Here is a 24,116-nt window from a genome sequence, read left to right as displayed (position 1 = left end):
GCTGGATTCCCTTAGACCAGGAATATTTTGAATATAAATGTCATATATTTTACAAAGATAACATAGTTACAGAAAAAGTTATCTAAAATTTGTATGTCTAATGCAAAATATATGATGTTTATATTCAAAATAATCCTGAAATATAAAATTCCAGCAATGTAAAATTATATTCTGGCAGTAATTTTGTATAATTTTATGAGCTAAAAGGGCAGTCAGGCAGGGTGGCGGGTGGGCAATCTAAAATAGCATCTGGCGGACACACGGCGTATATGTGGAAAAATCCGTGTTAAGTGAAAGTTCAGCTCTGGCGAGGCAGCGTATTTGATAACTAGCGTTAAGTGAAACCGCGTTAAATGAGGTAATACTATTAATATATATATATAATATATATATATATATATATATATATATATATATATATATATATCTTGATAAAATCCGGGAAGATGGAAACAGCGGATTACCTTAGCTAGTCTTTATTCAAGACATCTTCAGAGGCAACTGGATTACATGGACAGAAACTAAATATACAGGTGACCTAAAACAGAGGTCAGGTCAAAATGATGACATCCACTAATCACACCAACACCACGTGGGAGCTTAAGAGAAGGAGGTGGCGTGACTAGACAAATCAGGTCAGAAAAAACATATCTATCATACATCTAGATCAAAGGTTTTCAAGCATTTTTAACCTTGGCACTGACAAATAAATTTATGTAACATATTATCAGTTTTGAACTGACCATCACTAAGGTTTATTGATTTTTAATTCCTTAATCAAACTAGCTTCAACAAAGTCTTTCTGTGATAAGATGATTTGAATACTTCTAAGCTTTTTCCCAAGCAATGGGGTGATTATTATTCTAACATGAACAAACAAGGCACTGCTTTCAGATGCAGTTCTGATATTATACTTATGTTGTTTGATTCTGAGCTGCAGTGTTTTCTGTCTGACCTACAATAATTACAATTACATTTTGCTACATGGAATACAATAAACACTTCCATTTACATTCAAACATGGGCTATTCATTATAACATATTGGTAATGGTGGAGTCATACTTAGAAAACAACATTAATATTTAAAGCGAGGGACGAACTAACGGGACAAATTCATTCTGATAGGGCAGAGTCAAAATATTCTTAAGTGTAGGAAATTTGTCTGGTTTGAAGGAGGAATGAAAGGATTTTTAGCCCTTTTAAAACAACGATCAACAAACACAGAGAGAGTACCCAAGTTTATGTGCAATAGAGCGAATGTGTTTCAATTCATCGATCAATAAATTCAGAGTCAAAATCGCGAGACATCTTAAAAACATATAAAGAAAAAACTGACATTTGGTAGACTCCAAGGTGATTCGATAAAAAATGATAGAACTGTCTACCTGTGTGAGCTTTATACCTTAAATTTATAGTTTGCCATTTCTCATGATAAGCATATCCAAGAAATGGAAGGTTCATTATTTCTCTTTCAATTTTGAATGTGATACTAGGGACAATATTATTAAACTTGTCTAAAATTCCAATAGGTCACTTTTTAGGCCAAAGAAAAAGCATCATCTACATATCTATACCATGGAGAATAAAGTCACTATATTACTACCAATATATATATATATATATATATATATATATATATATATATATATATATATATATATATATATATATATATATATATATATATATATATATAAATATATATATATATACACATACCTGAATATTGAGGCTGTAATGTCAGGCCCATGTTTACCTATCATTGTTACAATAGCTGTATAATATAAAGTTATATAGATCACTGATATTTATTAATAGTTGTATGAGATATAATACTCCTCAAATATTAGTAAGATTTCTCCCTGAGTAAAATTAATTTCTCATGCCTCGACATATAGAGAAGTGTCAGGGTTGTGTGTGACCAAGCCAGCAGTAGTGGACTTAACGTAGACAGTGAACAATAGCTGTGACAAGAGTTCTGTTACTGTACTGTATGTGTACGGTACATTGTGCTTAGCCCCACACTCTCTCTGGCAGGGAGAAGGTGAAGGTGCTGTTGGTGTTTGTAGGAAATTATCCCTGAAAGTTTAAACCACTATTATAATCTTTTCATTATGGGAATTATCACATAGCACTACCCTCTCTCTCTACTCTTGGCTTGTGATATGCCAGTTAGAAAACAAATAATTATTGAAGTTCTGTACATTGACTAAAATTTACTGCCACATTATCCATATCCAATCACTAAACCCTACGCCATATTGGTGGACAGTGGAGGCCGAGCATGACATTTCCATAATGAACAGACTACTGTACAGTGCTGCTCCTGCCGTCGTACTGTACTAATGAGATGGAGAATAATTATCACCATCTTGGTGTTTTAGATTGAGTCAGGATGGAGCTGCAGAAACAGAACGAGGAGAAGTTGCGAGAGGCGTGTTGTTACGGAGACAATGAAGGCGTCATAGCGCTGGTCACCCGAGGCACAAACATCAACAGTAAACACGACATCAATGGCTGGTAAATTACTCTTCTTGTGTTTAGGTTATGTTCGTTACTTGTACACATACGACAAGTTTATTACGTGTTTCATGATGAATAAATTCTATGAATAATATTAGTGATAAAGAGAGTTAGTTAATCCAAGGCGTTTCGTCCTATTAACTCTCCTCCTTTAGTTGATAATCTCTCTTCCCTTTCTCTTCGCCTCAATGTTGCTTCACTCTCTCTCTCTTTTACAGGTAATTTAACGGGCAATGTTCGGTGGATTTGGCATCCTGTGTACCGCCGGCAAGGCCTTAAGCTCGTAACACACGTCTTGCCCGCGGTGCCCACCGTTTCTCTGTTGTCGGTCACACTCGAATAACCCGTTATAGTACATCCTTCTTTCCTCACACAGCCAAACTGTGGAATGCTCTGCCTTCTTCTGTGTTTCCATGCTCATACAATGTCTCACTTTAAAAAGCTGGTTTTCCTGCATCTTCGTGGTGTAGATAAACACAGTACAGGTTGTACAGTACCTCTTTAGTCTGGCAACCTCGGGACCTGACCGGTGCCGGACCATGGAAATTCACCCTTTTCCTGGACAGATAGTGACTTGCGCTTACACTTGGAAGCACTAGCACCACTTTCACTGCTTCGTGGTCTCTTTGAAGACATATTGAAGGGATAAATGTCATACAGTAGCTTTTCAAATTTCGCGAGTTTTTAATTCAACATTTTTTATTTGGACACAAAAAAAAAAACACTACATAATTTAAAATTTCGACTGCGGAAACTCCAATTTCGACGGGTTTGAACGGCCCGCCAACGTTCAGACGACGTGCATAATCGTGTAAACAGCGTCATTTCTGTTATGTACAAAAGATTCATTATTGTTTATTACTGAATGTCTTTTTTATTGAATTAATGTTTATGTGTGCAAAATGAGCAATACAATTCATTAATAATACGTAGAATATTAAAACCCGCGAGGAAATGAGACAGCATTGTTTTCGTTGATTACAAAACCAGTGACTGACTGGTTCTACATATAAAACAAGAAAATAAGACCCTGGTTGTAGCTGTAGTAAAATTAATGTAAAAATTAATATGGTTTTTTGAAGTAATGTTATTTAATGTTAATAAATGGAACAATATAAGTAGCTAACCATTAATGTTAAAGAAAAAAAAGGGAGATTGCGTATGTAAGTGCGCACATGTCAAAAACATATCGTCATTACTCTACATAAGAATATGAAAGCAACACTTATTTACTGCTCATATGTATTGAAGGGTTAAATGTTGTACTCTGTATAGACAAGCAGAGAGAGAGAGAGCAGCCGAACTGCCGGATGTAAACAAACCTTAATTTCCCGCGGCTTTGTTGTTGTTTTTTACGGGGATTAGCCCACCCGGGCACAGGTCACTGACCCACATTGGGGCCTGAGGGGCGAAAATGTAATACTCCTGTATTCAGACAAGTAAAAAAGAAAAAAGCTGGTTATCTACCCATTGGACAAACTAAAATGTTTCCGGACCATAGAATGCCGGACTAGAGAGGTACAACCTGTTTAACCTTTTTCTTCTCTATTTTTAATTTTTTTCTGTTCTTATTTTTTCGCCCCCCAGGCCCCATTGTGGGTCGTTCGATATGTGCCCGGGTGGGCTAATTCCCTTAAAAAAGGAAAAAAAAACAGTTGAAAGTTTAGTAAATGATTTTGAAACATAAAGTTATATGAGAAGGAGTTGTGCTGTATATAATAGTACAAGTGTTATATTCTTATGGTCGTAGAAGTCATCACATTCATGACTGGTCCATTGTCTGTCCTCATATTCACAAGACACTAAGGCCTGTGTATTTTATATAGTAGTATAATGATTCACCTGCCTAAAGACTTATGAATAAAATGTAGAACTTAGAGAACCACTTTGTTAATGATAGTTAAAAAGTTTGTCTTTCATCCCAACAAGGAGAGAAGGACAGTGGTTGGGTGTGTTGTGGGGAGGTTGTGCTCAAACTGTGGACCTCCCAAACATTAACCACCCCAGTCTTATTTCACCACCCCAGTCTTATTTCACCCAAAGATTAACCACCCCAGTCTTATTTCACCCAAAGATTAACCACCCCAGCTTATTTCACCACCCCAGTCTTATTTCACCCAAAGATTAACCACCCCAGTCTTATTTCACCCAAAGATTAACCACCCCAGCTTATTTCACCACCCCAGTTTATTTCACCCAAAGATTAACCACCCCAGTCTTATTTCACCACCCAGTTTATTTCACCCAAAGATTAGCACCCCAGCTTATTTCACCCAAAGATTAACCACAGCTTATTTCACCACCCAGTTTATTTCACCCAAAGATTAACCACCCAGCTTTGCTTATTTCACCCAAAGATTAACCACCCCAGCTTATTTCACCCAAAGATTAACCACCCAGCTTATTTCACCCACCACCAGTCTTATTTCACCCAAAAAGATTAACCACCCCAGCTTATTTCACCCAAGATTAACCACCCCAGCTTATTTCGCAGATTAACCACCCCAGTTTATTTCACCCAAAATTAACCACCCAGATTATTTCTTGAATTACACCAGCTTATTTCTTGATTAACAATATTTCCCAAAGATTAACCAGCTTATTTCACCCAAAGATTAACCACCCAGCTTATTTCATGAATTAACCACAGCTTATTTCACCCAAAGATTAACCACCTTATTTCCCAAAGATTAACCACCCCAGCTTATTTCACCCAAAGATTATTTCATTATTTCACCCAATTAACACCCAAGCATTTCACCCAAATTTTAACCTTATTTCTAGATTAACCACCCCAAGATTAACCACCCCAGCTTATTTCACCCAAAGATTAACCACCCCAGCTTATTTCACCCAAAGATTAACCACCCCAGCTTATTTCACCCAAAGATTAACCACCCCAGTTTATTTCACCCAAAGATTAACCACCCCAACACTACCTGGGGAGATTACGCATAGTCAGGTTAAATTATTAGGGTAGTTAATCTTCAGGTGATCAAAAAATATTTAACCCAATATTTCTGTTAGTTTACATGTTTTATTAATTTTTGTTTTAATATTTTATTTTATTATATTTATTGGTAATTTTAATGAGATTCTTACCATGTATAGTATCTCCAAGCTAACCTGGCCCATAAGCCACGCCCCTCTTCTGTACTGATAGCTGACTGGTTCATATAAAATGTTCGTGTTGATGTCTATTTATTTAAACTAAATGTGTTCACAGTTGGTAAGCAGATCTGTTATTATCTAAAATAATGTTAAATAACTGAACTATCAAATTGTAATTGATTTCAAGGCATTAGCACTTCAGAGAGGAAGTTAGAAAAATTTTAAATATTTATCACAAAAGGTCAAAGTCAAAGATGAAATTCACTTTTGAATGAAGTCTTTTAATTATATATCTTTTGTACCGAACATAAAGTAAACAGAAACAATAGGTAATGTACTACAGTTTGTGTGGCTGGATATATCTCAAATTATTTATAGAACTGATAAAACTTGATATAAATATGTGCAGTCTGGGAGGGGAGGTAAACACTCAGGGGAACAGCCACTGGACTGGGCGGGAATTTCCCTCATCTCGACTATCAACAGATGTCAGCTCTGTGGCACTCAACCAACAAAAACATTTCTCACATCACGAGCAGATTATTAAATATTTGATCCACTAACTTGGCATCTCTCCATCTTAAATACTGCATTGTGACAAGATTTAAGTAATAATATATACCACAAAGTATTAAGAAGTGATGTAGAGGTTTAACATTTCCATCCTCTGTCATTAAGTATCAAGAAAATTGGGTGCAAATAAACACAAATCTTGGCCAATGATGGACGATATATAGTTGATTTATGTCATAGTACAGTGGTCCCTCGGTCAACGAACACAATTTGTTCCAGAGGGTCGTTCGTTAACCGAAACCATTGTTTCAATGGGATATTGGGTAATTGGTTCCAGCTCACAGAAAAGTATATACAAAGTAAAGCCAAAGAACACATAAGTCAGAAACACTCCTAAAATTCCCCTAAATCGCCCTTAAATCACTATATATATCGTACATATACACTAGAACTCTTAAATCACTACTGTAATGTGATACAGGTGATTAATTTTATCTCTTGTGCAAAATATATGACGTTTATATTCAAATTATTCGCTGTCTTGCAAGGATTCTAGCAATGCAAATTATATTATCCTAACTTTAGTCTGAGGTATTATTTATTTTTAAACCTGTAAACCTAGTGCTTTTCCCCAAACGTTTCTCAGGAAGGTGGAGGGTAGGGAGGGAGGGGTGACAGTTGTGACCTGTGGTGTGAAGTATTTAATTGTTAATTTATGTCCTTTAGATTGAGTTTTTGTTTTTTGCTTATAAAATTTAATAGAAGTGACCGGGGTGAATTTAATTTGCATTGCTGGAATTCTAATAAGATAGTGATTAATTTGAATGTAAACATAGAAGAGATCACTGAATTGGCTGAGTACCTCCTCAGCTTATCAGCTGATGTTCAAAACAAAATGTGATTTTCGTAAGGATTTCGTTAATCTAATTTTTTTCGTTAACCGAATTGAAGATTCTTATGGAAGGTAATTCGTTAACCGAGGCGTTCGTTAACCAAGGGACCACTGTCTTCTAATACGAGCTCTAGCGCACTGGCAGCATGACTCAGGTGTCCAGCTGATCTGTCAGACTGGCCATGAAGGCCAGTGGCAGTTTCCCTTGCCCTCCCATATTTATACAGAGTTTTATCAGTTATATGTGTTGTTGGGAGTACAGTATCTGGAGAACTCGCTTGTGTTAGCTGAAGGTGTGAGTGAGGGACCAGGCTACTCTATGACCAGGGTGTTTTATGTCCCTCAAACTTCAAGAGGTTGTCAAGTTGTTTCTCATCTCAAGTGACTAAATCAGTTCATCCTAAATGTTAAGATCACAATACAGTAAAGCCTCAAATAACGACGGTAATGTGTCCTTCAATAACGACGGTAATGTGTCCTTCAATACTGCGGTGTGAGGTGAACCGTCGCATCGTGAATCATTAATTACCATTAAAATAAAGCAATAATAATGAGATGTGTTCCCAATTGTGACCTTTTCATATCTTTTGAGTGGTGTAGATTAATATACTAGTCTTTTTCTCTTCTATTTTTAATTTCTTTTTACTCTTATCCCCCCCCCCCCATTGTGGGTCAATGACCTGTGGCTGGGTGGGCTGTCCCCCGTAAGAAAAAAATAATGTTTATGAATGAACATTATAGAATATAAATCAATAATATAGTCACACAAGAGATGAGATGTTATTGTCAGTGTTTACAGCCATAATGTCAGTAATCCACCTGAAACTGATGAAAATAAGACCCTGGTTGTTGTTGTAGTAAAATTAATGTACAAAATATGTATGTTTTAATTAATGTACAGTAGAAGTAAACACTGATATTAAAGAAAAGGTGAGACTGATAGTGGAACGCCAATGTATACGTGTGCACTCAAGGAAACAGTCATTTATCTTATTAAGAATATGTACAAAAGATTCATTATTGTTTATTACTGAATATGTATTTGATTGAATTAATGTTCATGTATGTAAAATGAACAATACAATTCATTAATAATACGTAGAATGTTAAAACACACAAGAGGAGACGAGACGGCATTGTTTCCTAAGTGTTTAAACCCGTGACAATGGTTTTATATAAGAAACTGACGAAAATAAGACCCTGGTTGTAGCTGTAGTGAAATTAATGGGAAAAAGGAGTATGTTAGTTTGAAGTAATGTTAATAAATGGAACAATACAGGAGCTAACCACTAATGGTAAAGAAAAAGCGAGACCGATGGGGAACACCAACGTATGTAAGTGCGTACAAGTGAAAACATTTTGTCATTTCTCTAGATAAGAATATGAAAGCAATACTTATTACTGTTTATACCTGTATATATTTTAAATAATATTTACGAATGTAAAATAAATATTCTATTCGTCAATGGTGGTAAAGTCTAAAACATAAGGACGGCCAATGTGCGAGTTTTACTCAGATGATGAAGTCATCAGGTTCAACTCTGGCTGAAGCTGTAGCGGTAACTTTCCATAAAGATGCCATAGCTGTTGCTGAACCTTAGGGTGTTGCTGAAACTGTTACTGAACCTGTAGTTGTTGTTGAAGCTGCTGCTAATGCTGAATTTGATGATGTAGCTGAAGTTGATGGTTTAGGCCTTTGAATAATAAAACTGTCTAAAGAACCTTGCACAGCTGCTTTCTTTTCTCATTATACATCTTTATGTAGAGGTCATTTGCATGTTTCACATCCCTGTTAATTTTAATGCTTCGTTGTGTTACTGGATCCACTTCATAAAATATGTTCATTGCTTGCTCCATATAATATCCCCAGACCTCTCACCTTTTTAACACGTCTAGTTTCTGGGCTAAGCTTATACACTTTCCTTTAGCCTTTGAACCAGCACTACCATCACTTGCTCTCTTCCTCATGTTGAATAGGGACACAAAAAATGACGTAAGAAACCTGAGAATGTTTTTCTCCTTTTCCTGTTTAGATGCGTGAAAACAAAAGGCTGCCAGCTGCGACTGTTTATACTAGTGATGCTGGCGTCACCACTCACAAGCCCGGCAGTCTCCGTGTGCAAGGCTTGTTTTTTTTTTAAACTGTATTTGTATAATACATATTGGGATTTAGTTATTATTTATTTGAAAATGTAATTTTATTTTATTTTTTAATTTAGTATTTTATTTTTTGGGGGGCAAATACGAATAAAATAGCGGTGTAAATTGAATTGGGTCCTAAATTAACCAGGATTTTAAATATGAATCATTGTTAGTAGACCCGTCATTTTTGGAGGCTTTCCTTTTATGATACAGCATTCAACTACTGGCCACCTGGACCTCTATAAATTTAAGGGATGATTATTGGTTTGTTTATATTCACACTGTAGAGAAGTTCCTTTCCTTCAGGTTAGGAAGGAAAAATTGCAAATTAGTTCTTGTTCTCAGTGTGAAAGTAACACTAAGAAAGTTTTGGAAGATCTTCGATGATTCAGAAAATTCTTCAGAAGGGAGGAATTTTCTGGCTTGTCCGGATGATAGATTTGGTGTTTTGTTTTGTTTTTCCACCAATTACCAACTTACTAGCCATTCAGACAGTTGGTCTATCCAGTGTTAATACTGTACAGGAGGAAACTGGAGTCAGGGAAACCTGTCATGTTTGGTAATGAGGGTCACGCCCTTCTCACGTGTGTCAGTGCCAAGACTTGAACCCTTGACATATTGTTGGCGTATTTCAGGAGTACTGTAGTTAATAGAAGGACTAATACTGTAGATTGGTTCATAGTCTAATTAAGGCAAGTTCCAGTGTTAATTGGGAGCAATAACGGTTTTTTCTTAGTTAGGATTTTCATTGGTTACCGGAGGTTGTCACTAGAACCCTGCTGTATGGTTGAGTTGATTGTCTCTTTGAGTGAATTTTCTTTGTTTAAGAGGGACATCTCTCACCGGCAGTGTGAGAACATTGATGGGGAGATTCACTTTTAACTACAGTACTGTACTGTAATACCTTTCTGTTTCCTCCAGGACGGGTTTACACTGGGCGACTAAGAGAGGTAATATTGAAACAGTTCGTCTACTCCTGGCAAACGGCGCTGACCCGGACATAGAGAACAGCCAGTCACAGACTCCAGCACAACTCACAACTATTCCACAGATTCTTCAGTTACTAGGTACATACTATCTGTTTTGTGATGCTCTATTGTGTTAATCCTCACACACACACCTGTCTTGCTCTGAACTACTGGTAGACACACCAGATGAGAAAGAGGTGAGAGTTATTCTGTTGTGACTCCTCACTTGTTATGAGTAGATGGTGTGAGGAAGAGACAAGGTTAAGAATGGTAGGAGACCTGGAGTAGATGGAAGCAGTAGCTGATCAAAGAGGTAGGGAGAGACGCCTTCATGCATATACTGTACCGCTGCTCTGAGACCAGGAGAAGTACAGGTCTATATAGCATAATGTATAATATTGTCAGAGCGCTGGTGGTTGTTGCTCCCTTGTCAAATACAGTACTGTAGTTAACCTTGCTATTGCTGTTCAAAATCTGTATATAGTAAAATTAAAAGTACTTAAAGAACATGAGAGACTGTTAATAGAGTGGAAAACATTCTGAAAGTTAATCATCATTAGTGAAGATATAAACCCCTACCTGTGAACCTTTACCAAGACAGAGTAAATTGTGTGTGTGTAATAATAATAATAAACGGTTTATTAATAGAGTTGCAGTCGGTGGCTGAAAATATACAGACTTACATTTGATTTAGACATAATGATATAATATGCATTGAATACATTTACAGGGCTGTACAGTACATAAATCAGGAGTTGTTTATTATTTTAACAATAGATGGGATGGTGCTGTTCTTATATCTATCGGTGCGGGCTCTTATGGGCTGTATTTTGTTGTAGTGGCGGACTGCGCGAGTTGGGTGGGGGGCTGCAGGTGGCAGGAGGTGGCGATGACGAGGGTGGTGCAGTAGTCCACTGCCAAACCTTTTCAGTGCTTGGTGGTGGAGGTCACTGAGGGATGGAATTTCCAGGGTGGAGAGAGCGTTGGTGTAGCCAGAGTATTCTGCGCCGAGCATGATTCTGCAGGCCCTTTTCTGTACCTTCTCTAGCTGACGTTGTTGGGTGGAGTTGAGAGAAGACGACCAGGCTGGTGACGCATATGTAAGTTTGGGGAGAATAAAGGCGTTGTAGATGGTCCTCAGCTCTGGCGTGGGTGTCCCAAGTGACCTAAGTCGCTGTAGCATGTAGAGACGGTACGAGGCTGCCTTGACTGTGTTATTTACATGGGCCTTTCAGTCCAGTTTGTTGTCTATAGTTACACCCAGGAGTTGGCAGACTGCACCAGCTGGAGAGGATGGGCACCCACTGTGACTGCTGGGGCTTGCACTAGAGTGGTGGTGGTATCGATGTGTTTGACTACGGTTTTGGTGTGGTTGATGGTGACCTTGTTCTCCATAGTCCATGCCTGTAGCCTGTCCAGGGTGCCTTGTAGCAATGAGTAGTCTGGTGCGGTGTTGTCCACTGAAACCCCTACAGTGCAGTCATCCACGTACGTCCACCTGTGAGGAGTGTCCGATAGAGTGTCGTTGATCAGGATGAGGAAGCACAGTGGTCCCATCTTGGTCCCCTGGGGAACACCGCAAGTGAGGTGTTGGAATGTAGAGACCAAGCCCTGATACCTCACTGCCTGGCGACGTCCACTCAAGAAATCAGTGAGCAATGAGACCAGGTTGTTCGGCAGCCCTAGTGCAATAGCCTTGTTGATAACAGTGCAGTGATCAACAAGGTCAAAGGCCTTCCTGAAGTCCACAAGGGCAACAGCCAGTGATGTCTTACGTTTCTGCAAGTTTTTGTGCAGAAAATCCAGAAAGCTCACCAAGCAGTGTGATGTAGAGCAGGTCCTCATATTGCCAAATTGCTGTGGATCAATTGACTGATAGATACTGGCAAATGCCCACTCAAAAACAAAGTCCTCACAAAGTAGGCTGGGTATGGGGGTAATGGCAACTGGCCTGAGGTCGTTAGGGGACTGTGGGGTGGTGACCTTGGGGATGGAGGTGACAAATGCGGTTTTCCATTCATTAGGGCATTTGCTTTGTCTGAGGGATGCATTAATAATAGAACAGAGGCGAGTGGCAAGTTCGACTGCAAACTCCTTGTATATTTTGATTGGGAGGTCAATTGGGGTCGTGGAGCGTTTGGATTTAAATTTCTGGAGTTTGTTGGCGATTTCAAATGGTCGGACACTGGGAGGGGGAAGGTAAGTAAGCCGGGAGGAGAGTGAGGTCAAGACTGGGTAAGGTATGACATATGGTAGCAAAGTGGTTATTAATTATCTCAGCTGCCTCCTCACTAGGTAAATGTGAGATGAAAGGAAGTGTGGGAGACTGACGGTTGAGACCACAGAGATCTTTTACCTTGGAGTACCACTGACCGATGCCGACTTCCTTGAGGCCGTGCACTTTACTGGGATAGTAAGTCTTCTTGGCAGACTTGATTTCCCTGATGACTTGGTTACGTAGACTTTTGTACAGGCGGTTGTTGGTGTAGTATGCCTTGTTGCGCTGCTCAATTAGTCTTTTTATGCGGAGTGGATCCTCAGTGTCTTGGCTGGAAAGAAGTGGTGGTAGGCTTTGGTGATAGTGTCCAGGTAATTATCCCACTTGTTCTGCACATCGTCTACCGTTATCACTTCAGTCCAGGGATACCGGGTTATCCCTTGTCCGAAACGCCGCATAGCAGAGTCGGGGGTGGGTCGGTAAGTTCTGGTGGCAACTGGCGGTGGGGGTAGGTGACCACAGTAGGGACAGGTGTGGGCTGCGTCCCATGGGAGGCAGCGGCTGGGGGGGAAGGTAGTGGTTACCGAGATCAGTCATATTGAGGTCAAGGGTGGCATTGCCATGTGTGGGAAAGTCTACTATTTGTGTAAGGTGGAGGTGTTGGGTGATGTCACTGATGTCTAACTCATTGAAGTCACTGCATATCACTAGTTTAGCACATGGAAATCTGGATCTCAGGGAGTCAGCAGTGTCTATAATATGAGTAATCAGTACATTGGCGGTTCGTGCGCGGGGGGGGATGATAGCAAACACAAACAATGAGGGAGGCAAGCTGGCGGGGTGGGAGGTGGGAGTGACCTGAACCCACAAGGCTTCTACATCATCAGGTACATTAACACCTAGGGGTGATGGTTTGAGGTCACTGCAACAGTACAGCACTACACCCCCACCTCTCCTGCCCTTTCTAAGGTGGTGAAATAACTCATAGTTTTCTATGGCACAGATCTCAGGAACAATTTGCCACGCCTCGGTAATGGCCACAATACCTGCACCAACTGACTTCACTGTGACACTGACCTCCTCCACCTTGTTGCATAAAGATGTAACATTGGACAGCAGTAGGGATGGTAGGCTGTACCATAGTCGCGGCACTTCATAGCGAGTACACTGTCTTTCAAGTACTGGCTTGACTTTCCTATGCTTGCTCGGTGTGATGATAGGGATTTGTCTGGGAATGCGGCGACCCCTTCTGCAGCCGCGGTTGTGGAAGATACTTGGCGCCTTTAGTAGAGTGATGGTGTGGGGTGGAGGTTAGCCAGCACCAGACTTCAGCCGGAACAGGTCAGTGCGACGGTATCATGACACTGAGACGCACATATTCACAAGTCTGGCACTTACAGCACTGACACCTTGAAAATACGCACTGTCTTCCCGTAAAAGTACTGAACTACCTTAAATTAGCTGTAGGTCGACGTGATGACCTTGGCGGCTGCTGCTGAGCGCCAGGAGACACATCCTCTGTGTGTGTGCTTGCGTGTGTCACACACATTTTACAGACTGTTATAATGACAACAATTGGTTACTTATGGTCTCATTACCACCAAAAGTTTATCCTGTGGACCTAGGCATGTGGTGATCAAGCTAACCCATTCTCTAGTTATTTTGGGAACACAGACAGACAGACAGACAGACAGAGTTGTAAAGTAACAAAATAAATGTACTTGAATATTGTACTCGAGTAACATTTTTGGTTATCTACTTTTTAAAAAGTACTAAAAATTTTTAGTACTATTACTTAAGTATGATTTTCTAAAATTGTACTTTTACTCAAATACAATTGAAAAAAAAATCGTTACTCGTTACTTGACCCAAACAAACAAACAAACATAGTTTTAATGTCTGTGGCAAACTAATAATATATTTGTTATTGATTAATTAATTATTAACCATAATAAAAGAGTTGTATGGTGTGGGTGCAACCATTAAGAGTACAGTGTGGGGGACACACTACATGGTCACCTACCTAGAGGTGGCAGTGGCCATAACAACCTTTGATCTTCTTGTGTCCATTAGCACCCTGACCACCCACCTCACCTAGCCTACCCTCTTATCCCCCCCCCCCCTCCTCCACCTTTCCGTTAGATGTCGGTTGCTCTTTACATATACCTGTACCTAAAAAGACTTTCAAAGAGGATGTGATTCTAAAATACTTTATATAATTCCATCAAAGATATAAAGCCTGTAAGTAGACATATGTGTGAGACTGAGTGTATTTAAAATTATGCTTAAATAACCGAGTACCACTGCTCCCAAGCACCCACCAGATGTTACGTGGTGCGAAAAATTCGGCCACTCATCTATTAGAATCAAAGAGTGACGTCACCACAGCCACACCCCCAGTTAGAGGGCCAGTTCATGGTGAGCCTTAGTCACTATGGAGGCAACAATCATCCTCAACTGAAGGAACTTGATAGCTACTTGGCATGACCAGGGGAAGCAATGACGCTACTGAGGTGTTTCCTGACATTATGTGACTGTCTCTCAAGCATAACACCCCACTACCTACATCTGTTGCTTGTGAGTGTCTGTTTAGTCATGTTGGGCTTATTTTTTATTATTAATTAATTTATTACACCCCAGGGGGTGACAAGCTTAGTCACAAGACCATGTGGTCAGACACTAATACATTGGTACTCGTGTCTCGCAGGACACGCTATGACTTGTGATATGGAGACAATACTGATATGATTTAAGGCCAATGGAAGTTAGCACCACCAAAGTGTGGGTAGTGGACAAGAATTAAATCTAAATTATTACGAATAAGTAGGTGGTGACATATAGTGGTCAGTGACTCTCCCTGTGGTAGGAGGTCCCTGACAGTCAAGGCAATAGTGTTGAAGGGTGTTAGTGTTGGGACAGTTACAGGAAGACAAGTCTGGGTCATCCCCGGCCTCAGATAGGTCCTCACCTAATACCAGCAGAGACAACATTATTTCTGCGGACCATAACGTCGACGATACTTGTGTGGATAAGGAAGAAAGTGATTATAGTGTTGGATGGATATATTTTCAGCCCCTTCACCATCCCTGTGATGGAGTGTAGGGAGAAGAGCGGCTGAACGTATTCTCTCTGGGTAGGTCGTGCTGGGCTTATATTTAGGCCTAGAACATCCTGAATGGACAGCCATAATTTTGAGAATCAGTTATTAATTAATCTTAATTGAAAGTTTATCAAATAAATATGTGAAATGCTGTGTCTTTTATTTTTATCTTTAGTTAACTATACTGTAGATTTATTTTAATATTTGAGACAATAATTTTGTTGTTACTTCTTACTGTCAGTACTTGAGTACCTTAAGAGTGAGATACTTCTTTACTTGTACTTGAGAAACATTTGGCCAGTGTAACAATACTTGGTAACAAAGTCCAGTACTTCTGACAACTGTGCACACCAAAAGCAACACCCTGTCCCACAACAACAGATAGAGTAATGACTACAGAAAGAAATAGAAGAATTATTCTGTTCATTACCTGAGTCATAGTATAACCAGAGGGAGGAGGAGCAGTGAGAGGAGAGGAGAGGAGCAGTGTGGGGTGAGAGGAGAGGAGAGGAGCAGTGTGGGGTGAGAGGAGAGGAGAGGAGCAGTGTGGGGTGAGAGGAGAGGAGAGGAGCAGTGTGGGGTGAGAGGAGAGGAGCAGTGTGGGGTGAGAGGAGAGAGGCAGTGTGGGGTGAGAGGAAAGGAGAGGAGCAGTGTGGGGTGAGAGGAGAGAGGCAGTGTGGGGTGACAGAAGAGAGGCAGTGTGGGATGACAGGAGAGAGGCAGTGTGGGGTGAGAGGTAAGGAGCAGTGTGGGGTGACAGGAGAGGAGCAGTGAGGGGTGACAGGAGAGAGGCAGTGTGGGATGACAGGAGAGGAGAGGAGCAGTGTGGGGTGACAGGAGATGAGTAGTGAGAGGAGAGGAGCAGTGTGGGGTGAGAGGAGAGAAGCAGTGTGGCATCAAGTGTCAGCAGGAAACAGGATGAGAGATAACTTTCTAAATAAGGAAAAAACTTGTGTGTTGACATTTATGGATCTGGGAAGAACTTATGGTACAGTAATGACAGATGGGGAAATATTGAAACTGCTGGAGGTATATGATATGGTGTTGAGTTCTGTCGATGGTTGTCTGAAAGAAGAACATGGGATCCCGGTGAACGTTGAGAAGTGTACCGTACTGTTAGGGAGCCGGAGGTGAGTGGAAATAGTTCACGATACTGGATGCAAAAATAGGATGTGACTCAGTTGCTATTTGCAGATGATCCAGTGTGCTGTTCAGGAGTAGCAAACGTAATGGAATACATTGGTAAGAGTTTGTAGACGAAGGAAATTAAAATAAAGTGTGAATGAAATTAAAAAGATGAAAATAAATAAAAAGTAGAGACAGACTTCTACAGGCAGCTGTGTTGAGAATAAGGACAAAGGAGATAAGATGAATCACTAGAGAATGGACGAGTTGGCGGTTGGAATTTTTTCGTAAGATGGCAGGTCAATGGGTAAAGAAAACACTTAATTCACTATGGTAATGATATTTTAAAATATGAGCCAAAAAGGTTAGAAAATAAGGGTTAATGGTGGTAAAAGTCACGTGACTGTGAAAAGCTTTGTGATTGGTCGTGACGTCTGATGGTGCTAAAAGCTTTGTGATTGGTCATGACGTCTAATGATGCTAAAAGCTTTGTGATTGGTCGTGACGTCTAATGGTGCTAAAAGCTTTGTGATTGGTCGTGACGTCTAATGGTGCTAAAAGCTTTGTGATTGGTCGTGACGTCTGATGGTGGTAAAAGCTTTGTGATTGGTCGTGACATCTGATGGTGCTAAAAGCTTTGTGATTGGTCGTGACGTCTGATGGTGGTAAAAGCTTTGTGATTGGTCGTGACGTCTAATGGTGCTAAAAGCTTTGTGATTGGTCGTGACATCTGATGGTGCTAAAAGCTTTGTGATTGGTCGTGACGTCTGATGGTGGTAAAAGCTTTGTGATTGGTCGTGACGTCTGATGGTGGTAAAAGCTTTGTGATTGGTCGTGACGTCATTTGCTGTGGTGGGCCGCTGACCGGGAATCGGCCAGCTGTGTAATATGTGTTGTTACCTACATAAATACAGTCGGCCCTTAACATACACGGGTTTAGCATACACGAATTCGCAAATACAGGTAGTTCTGCTATAACGCGATAGTAGTGTTCTTGTAAAACATCGTGTTATAGAAATTCGCGTAATAGAAATAACAGGGCTTATGGAGAAAATAGGGTTAGGTGCAGATTACTCCAAATCGAAAAAAAATTTCGTAGTTAGCCTAACACAAAGGATAGCACAGTCTAAATAAATGTTACATTCATATCTAATAATGAAATCATACAGTAAATGTTACACTTTACCTTGAAAAAATATGAATATAACTTGATGGGGGATAAGGGTGATGTTGAGGCTGAGGAGTCATGAAACATCTTTTACGATCACCACCGGAAATGCGATCACCAGAGTGCTTCCCAGAGATATTCTTCTTTTCCATAGTCACAAAATTGGAGAAACAGTAATCAGAATTCACTGAGGACACTTAAAAACTTCACGTGTTTCAAACAAAGTGTGGAGTAAACAGAGCGCGCGGGTCTAAAACGCTATGTATTTTGTTTTTCTCTTATTTAAAATTTTACATTTTACATATACAGTACTGTACAGGTATACTGTATACATAAATATTACATAAATTATTTCTGCAATTCTTCACAAACAAAACACATAAATCAATTGAACATGTGATGTCGAACGTGAACTGTAAACACTGCATAACCCCGCGCCAAGCCACAATGTACAGTACACTTTAAACGCTACTTATTTTGTTTTTCTCTCTTATTTAAAATTTTACAATATATATATATATATATATATATATATATATATATATATATATATATATATATATATATATATATATATATATATATATATATATATATATATATATATATATATATATATATATATATATATATATATATATATATATATATATATATATATATATATATATATATATATATATATATATATATATTATCATCATCAATATCAATATCAATAGTTGCACCCTAATTTAACGCAGTCAATTGAACCCAGAGGGTCCTGCTTATGAAACCGTGGTTAAGTGAACAACAGAACATATGGGATTAATCTTAATAGAACTCCCAGCCCGACCCCCAAACTCCACTTTTGACTAATAAATAACTATGTTGTAGTAAAATAAATATCTTAATTTTATGATGGTACATGCACACAATTAATACTTAAGAGAAATAGAGAAATACAGTTGTTGCTAATGTCCATTCAAATAATGGACTCCAACTCCCTCCTCTTTCTCACACTACACTCACTGGCTCTTTCCTCTGAGAGAAATTTTTTGTGAAACCAGGTATAGTAATAATTCCTCAAACTAAAGTTAGGATAATATAATTGACATTGCTGGATTCCTTGTAAGACCAGGAATATTTTGAATATAAATGTTACATATTTTCACAAAAGATAACATATTTACTCAGAATAAACTTTACATCAAAAATTTGTATGTCTAATGCAAAATCTATGATGTTTATATTCAAAATGATCACCAAATTGTAAGAATTCCAGCAATGTAAATTATATTCTGGCCGGATAATTTGTGTATGAATTTTATGAGCGTGTCAAATATCTTCAGTTAATAAAAAAATATTCTTCGGCACCATCTGTCAATCAAAGTACAATCTACCTTGCTCTCTCCCCTTCCAACCGCATGGTCAGTCCCAACTCTCCCCCACCCCCACCAACTCCCCTTCCAGAGCTTATAACATTTAGTATTAAATAATACCTCAGATTAAAGTTAGATAATATAATTGACATTGTAAGACCAGGAACATTTTGAATATAAATGTCATATATTTTGACAAAAGATAACATAGTTATACTAGGAGAACAATTTTATCTAAAAATTGTATGTTTACTGCAAAATATATGTTGTTTATATTCAAAATGACCACCAAATTATAAGTAAATTCCAGCAATGTAAATTATATTCTGGACCGTATTTGTATGAATTTTTAAGTGAGCTACGGGCGGGTGGGTGGCGCGTGGTCAAAATCTAAAAATAGCATCCGAGCCGGACACTCACCGCGTAGCTGTGGAAAAACCCGCGTTAAGTGAAAGTTCAGCTTTGGCAAGGCACCGCGTATATGCGAAAACGCGTTAAGTGAAAGCGCGTTAAGCGGGGTAAAACTGTATATATATATATATATATATATATATATATATATATATATATATATATATATATATATATATATATATATATATATATATATATATATATATATATATATATATATATAACCGGTCGGAATTTGCTGGACTTTAATTTCTCACTTGACTTGGGGTTTATTAAAATTTAATAGATGGTAAAGGCAGTGGAAGCGCCCCTTTGAGAAAAATCCCGAACCAGCACAAGAACACTTAAATCTACTACACAAAATGAACTGTCCGTGACCCGTGGAAGGATAGCGTCTGTGACTGGGATGAATGAGACACTGTAAAATTTAGACACTTATATTCCCTCCAACACTACAAACACAATCAAATAATGGTACACCAATATGCGCACCTCTTAACTTAAACTTTAAACACTACTCTGGGGAATAAAAGTTATACATGACATAGAAATTATAGAAACACAGGCAACAATAAATTTGAAGTAGTAAGAAATGTTGCTTGCACACATGAACAGGCCTTAAGGGCTTTCACAAAATAATATCAGTCACTTAGGAAATGGTACTAAAAAATAAGAAATTAAATACTCCACAATGAATAGGCCTTAAGGGTCTTCAACAAAATAATATCAGTCACTGAGGAATGGTAATAAAAGATAAGAAATTAAATACTCTACAATGAATAGGCCTTAAGGGCTTTCAGCAAAATAATATCACTCAACAAAATTATAGCACCCCAACAGGTGTACACTTCCTAACCTAACCTAACCACTGCTCTGGGAACAAGGTTATACCTGAGATCAGAATTATGAAGAATTAGAGGCATTAAAAGAATCAAATCACAGTATCACTCTGGTTCCACTTAATGGCACAAACATTAAAAAAACACTACTATCAAAATTATTTAAGAAATATTAAACTACACACGTCAAGATAATATCAGTCTGAGGAATGGTGTTAACTACACCCGTGATAAGGAAGATAAAATGTTCCTCTAGGTATCTCCTAGAGTCCTAGACTCACGGTCTCAGTGTGTGACCATTAATATACTCAGATAGCCTCAGTGTACTCCCAGTGCGTCACGGCAGGAAGAGGAGCTAACCAGACCCAGTAGCGAGAGAAAACTTTAGCCCTGCTAGCGCAGTGGCGCCACTAGCTGGGACATGTACAGCAATCGAGGAAGAACTGATCACCCACTCTTGCTGCCGGTCCTCCGGTTAAGTCGTTAGTTGTCGGAGCACTCGTTCACCTAAGAGACGTCCTTGCTACCCCGCCAAACAGACAGGCCTACACTGATCGGTCCACGGCGACAATCGCCACCCTCAATCATCAACGGCAGTTCCCTAAACGGCAGTCAATTCGCAGTCAACTCCGGTCAACTCCAATCAACTCCAGTCAAGTCGGTTCTGACGGAAACCCTGAAATGAACTCACTGTTAGCTCTAGTTTACTTTATCACTGCCCTATCTAACCCTGTCTGAGATCGAATGAGACTTACTTGTTATACTGCAATAGCGCAGCACAGGTGACTAGGCCACGTGACTATTTCTGATGGACGCGCGGAACGTCTTGTCTGTGTGAATGCTCTCCGGGACTGGGCCTAGCCAGCGTCGCGTCTCCTCAAGGCGTTAGCTTGGTCCTACGTGATATATTTACCGCCTAACTAATAACTCCTTGGGACACCCGTAACATTATTCGGACTGCTAAAACGATTCATAATAATTTCAAATTAAATAATAGTCTCCTTATCTATGAATCGCATCATTACAATTCGGTAAAATACATTTAATATCATAGCCCAGTTCCGCACCTCGCTACGAGCAGCAGCGCCTCAGAGCGACCTTGAATGCTCAGTACTTCATGGTAAGCATTTGAAATATTTCCTGAAATTTCATATATATATATATATATATATATATATATATATATATATATATATATATATATATATATATATATATATATATGCTGATAACCACATGGAAAAAGAAAACACGAAGTTCCCAAGCGCTTTCGTGTAATTCACATCTTCAGGGGTGAGTACAGAATAAAATAGAAGTGCAGAACAAGTTATATTATGAGGGCCTGAGCTGCCACCATTTATGAGGGCCTGAGCTGCCACCATTTTATGAGGGCCTGTGTGTCAGTAACAATTCCTTTTACTCTCATACTTATTACCATTGGTAGCGTGACGAAAGGAGGCTCGTGGGTAGATGTAATGATAGTATCAAGTAATAGGGAAGAAATAACGGTAGATACTGTAGGTAAATAATAGACACAATATACAAATACAAAATTTATTTAAACATTAATATGAAATTAGGAGAAAGAATTTATATGTACCAACAGACGAAATCTAGTACTAGGCCCTCAGGCTCAACATATTCACACCACTACTTGGTGGACATACTCAATAATACTCCCAACCCTACAGGGTGGACATACTCAATAACACATAACTCTTATAGTCACTTAGCACCATAAAGACCAGGGCAACTGCCACTACAACACTCAGTCGTCAGGTGTGATACTCAAGCAACAGCCATGGGGTCCAGCCACCATGGAGTACTTTCCGACGAACTCTGAAGATCCCAGTGGATTAATCCCACCACACAAATAACCCTACTGAGTTAGACACTCATCCACCAATGATGGGGGCTGGTAGTGGTGTGTGGCTTGGTGATCCGGGGTCACCTCGCAGGCCGAGCGTTAGGGCCAGACAAGCCAGCTATGGGGGCCATAGGTAGTCTGAAGTGTCTGACGGCTAGGTCTCACGAAGGTAACTGATCCTACTGGACCTCGGACATCTCCCCAGACATAGTGGATACAACATCCACGCTACAGACACGGCCTAGGCTGCGTTAGGGACCTGTATGGATGAAGGGAAAGGCATTTACTAACAGTGACAACGACATCACGTTTCAGGGGACGTTAAAGACGTAAATATGACTTCACTCAGAGCATATCAACTACGTTACTGTAACACTTGCACAACCAACTATTAATTGAGTCAAATCACTTAAAGAAGGGCGAATTACAACACAGAGTGGTATGGCCTACCTGTATGGATGAAGGGACGGGCACTTACTAACGTAGAAATGCCCGCGGCACCTTCACTCAAAATAGGCCAGGGAGTCCACCTACTTCTATTTCGATGAATTAATTTACTGTACACTCTGACGTTGAAACTGAGACTATGAACTCAGTTTCATTCCCTACTATTATCCTCACTAACAATGCTCTGACTCAGCTATCAAAAGCAAAATTAAATTGATTACAAAGGGTTGGATGGCAACAGGTCCCAACATACAGCGTCTGCTACGAAATCCGCGGATTATATTCAAAGTTCCCTTAAGACAAAGACGGGGAAACAGAGAAAACGGGGGACGTTTCCACTGGGGGACTCGGAAGGTTTTGTGGACGTTTGAGCGTAATATGAATCCTTAAGGTTTTCAGGTTAGCCGTTATCACGATCATGACAATATATATACAGAGGAGGGTGAGAACAAGTCCACAGAGGTCAAGTATAGGTAATGACCCTACTAATCTTTACAAAAGCACAGCAGCGGTCGGTAGTCAGGTCAGAGGGAAAACTAACCCAACCTTCTCATCTGTGAAATGGTAATACTAGGAGATTCTTATGGTCATGGGTGGGCTTGGGATCAGTTCTTTAAAAAGAATTCTTAGTAATATTCAGGCATTTGTCTATGAAAGATCTAGGGTATTTAAGGTTTGAGCCAATATTATAGATATATTTAAATTCCTCATCAATGAATTCCGGGCTGCAAATTCTCAAAGCACGTAAAAACATTGTTGAAAATACTGACTGTTTGACTCTATTATGGTGGGCAGAATAATAATGAATGTATGAACACACATTAGTAGGATTTCTATAACTACTGAACTTAAAGGTGTTACCTATTCTGTGGATCAGACAGTCTAGGAAAGGCAATTTATAGTCTTGCTCTAATTCCACAGTGAATTTGATCGAGGGGGCTAAGTTATTAAGTTGTGGCACGAACGCTTTTAGGTCCTCATTACATGGCCAGAGACATAATACATCATCTAAATATCTAAACCAGACTGCTGAAGGTGGTAAGATATTACTTAATAGTTTCTTTTCAAAGAATTCCATATATAGGTTGCTTAATACAGGTGAGAGTGGATTACCCATTAACATGCCAAATTTTTCAGCATAATATTCTCCATTGAATTCAAATTTACAATCCTTAATACATAGTTTGATGAGTTCGATGAGGTCATCTTTCGAGACAGGCAATGAAATATTATCGAGGGTATCTATGAGGAACTCCAGTAAATAATCAACTGGGACCTTTGTAAAGAGTGATGTTACATCAAAACTGACCAGTTTAAAATCATAATTAATGTGTAAGTTATTGAGTTTATCAACCAGATCCATATTATTCTTAATATTAGAGTTAGAAATGTTGCCAACTAGGAGATTTAGTAACTGTGAGAGGTTG

At 39.2% G+C, this 24,116-nt stretch overlaps 2 protein-coding genes across 4 annotated transcripts in view; one reads left to right on the top strand and one right to left on the bottom strand.

Annotated features, from left to right (window-relative positions):
• Nucleotides 1-24,116, top strand: part of LOC121875755 (ankyrin repeat domain-containing protein 40-like) — a 67,604-nt gene that overhangs the window by 5,903 nt on the left and 37,585 nt on the right. For all 3 annotated transcript variants that reach the window (XM_042380439.1, XM_042380437.1, XM_042380438.1), the window contains exons 2-3: nt 2,386-2,521; nt 10,104-10,249. In XM_042380439.1, the coding sequence (XP_042236373.1) occupies nt 2,397-2,521; nt 10,104-10,249 (271 nt within the window). In that variant the 5' untranslated portion in view covers nt 2,386-2,396. The remainder of the gene's footprint in view (nt 1-2,385; nt 2,522-10,103; nt 10,250-24,116) is intronic.
• Nucleotides 1-24,116, bottom strand: part of LOC121875662 (clusterin-associated protein 1-like) — a 66,364-nt gene that overhangs the window by 33,634 nt on the left and 8,614 nt on the right. The window lies entirely within an intron of this gene.

This window comes from Homarus americanus, unplaced genomic scaffold (assembly GCF_018991925.1).
Source record: "Homarus americanus isolate GMGI-L3 unplaced genomic scaffold, GMGI_Hamer_2.0 scaffold22250, whole genome shotgun sequence".
Taxonomy (NCBI): domain Eukaryota; kingdom Metazoa; phylum Arthropoda; class Malacostraca; order Decapoda; family Nephropidae; genus Homarus; species Homarus americanus.
Note: the sequence above shows the minus strand (reverse complement) of the source record. Positions and strands in the feature narration are given on the sequence as shown.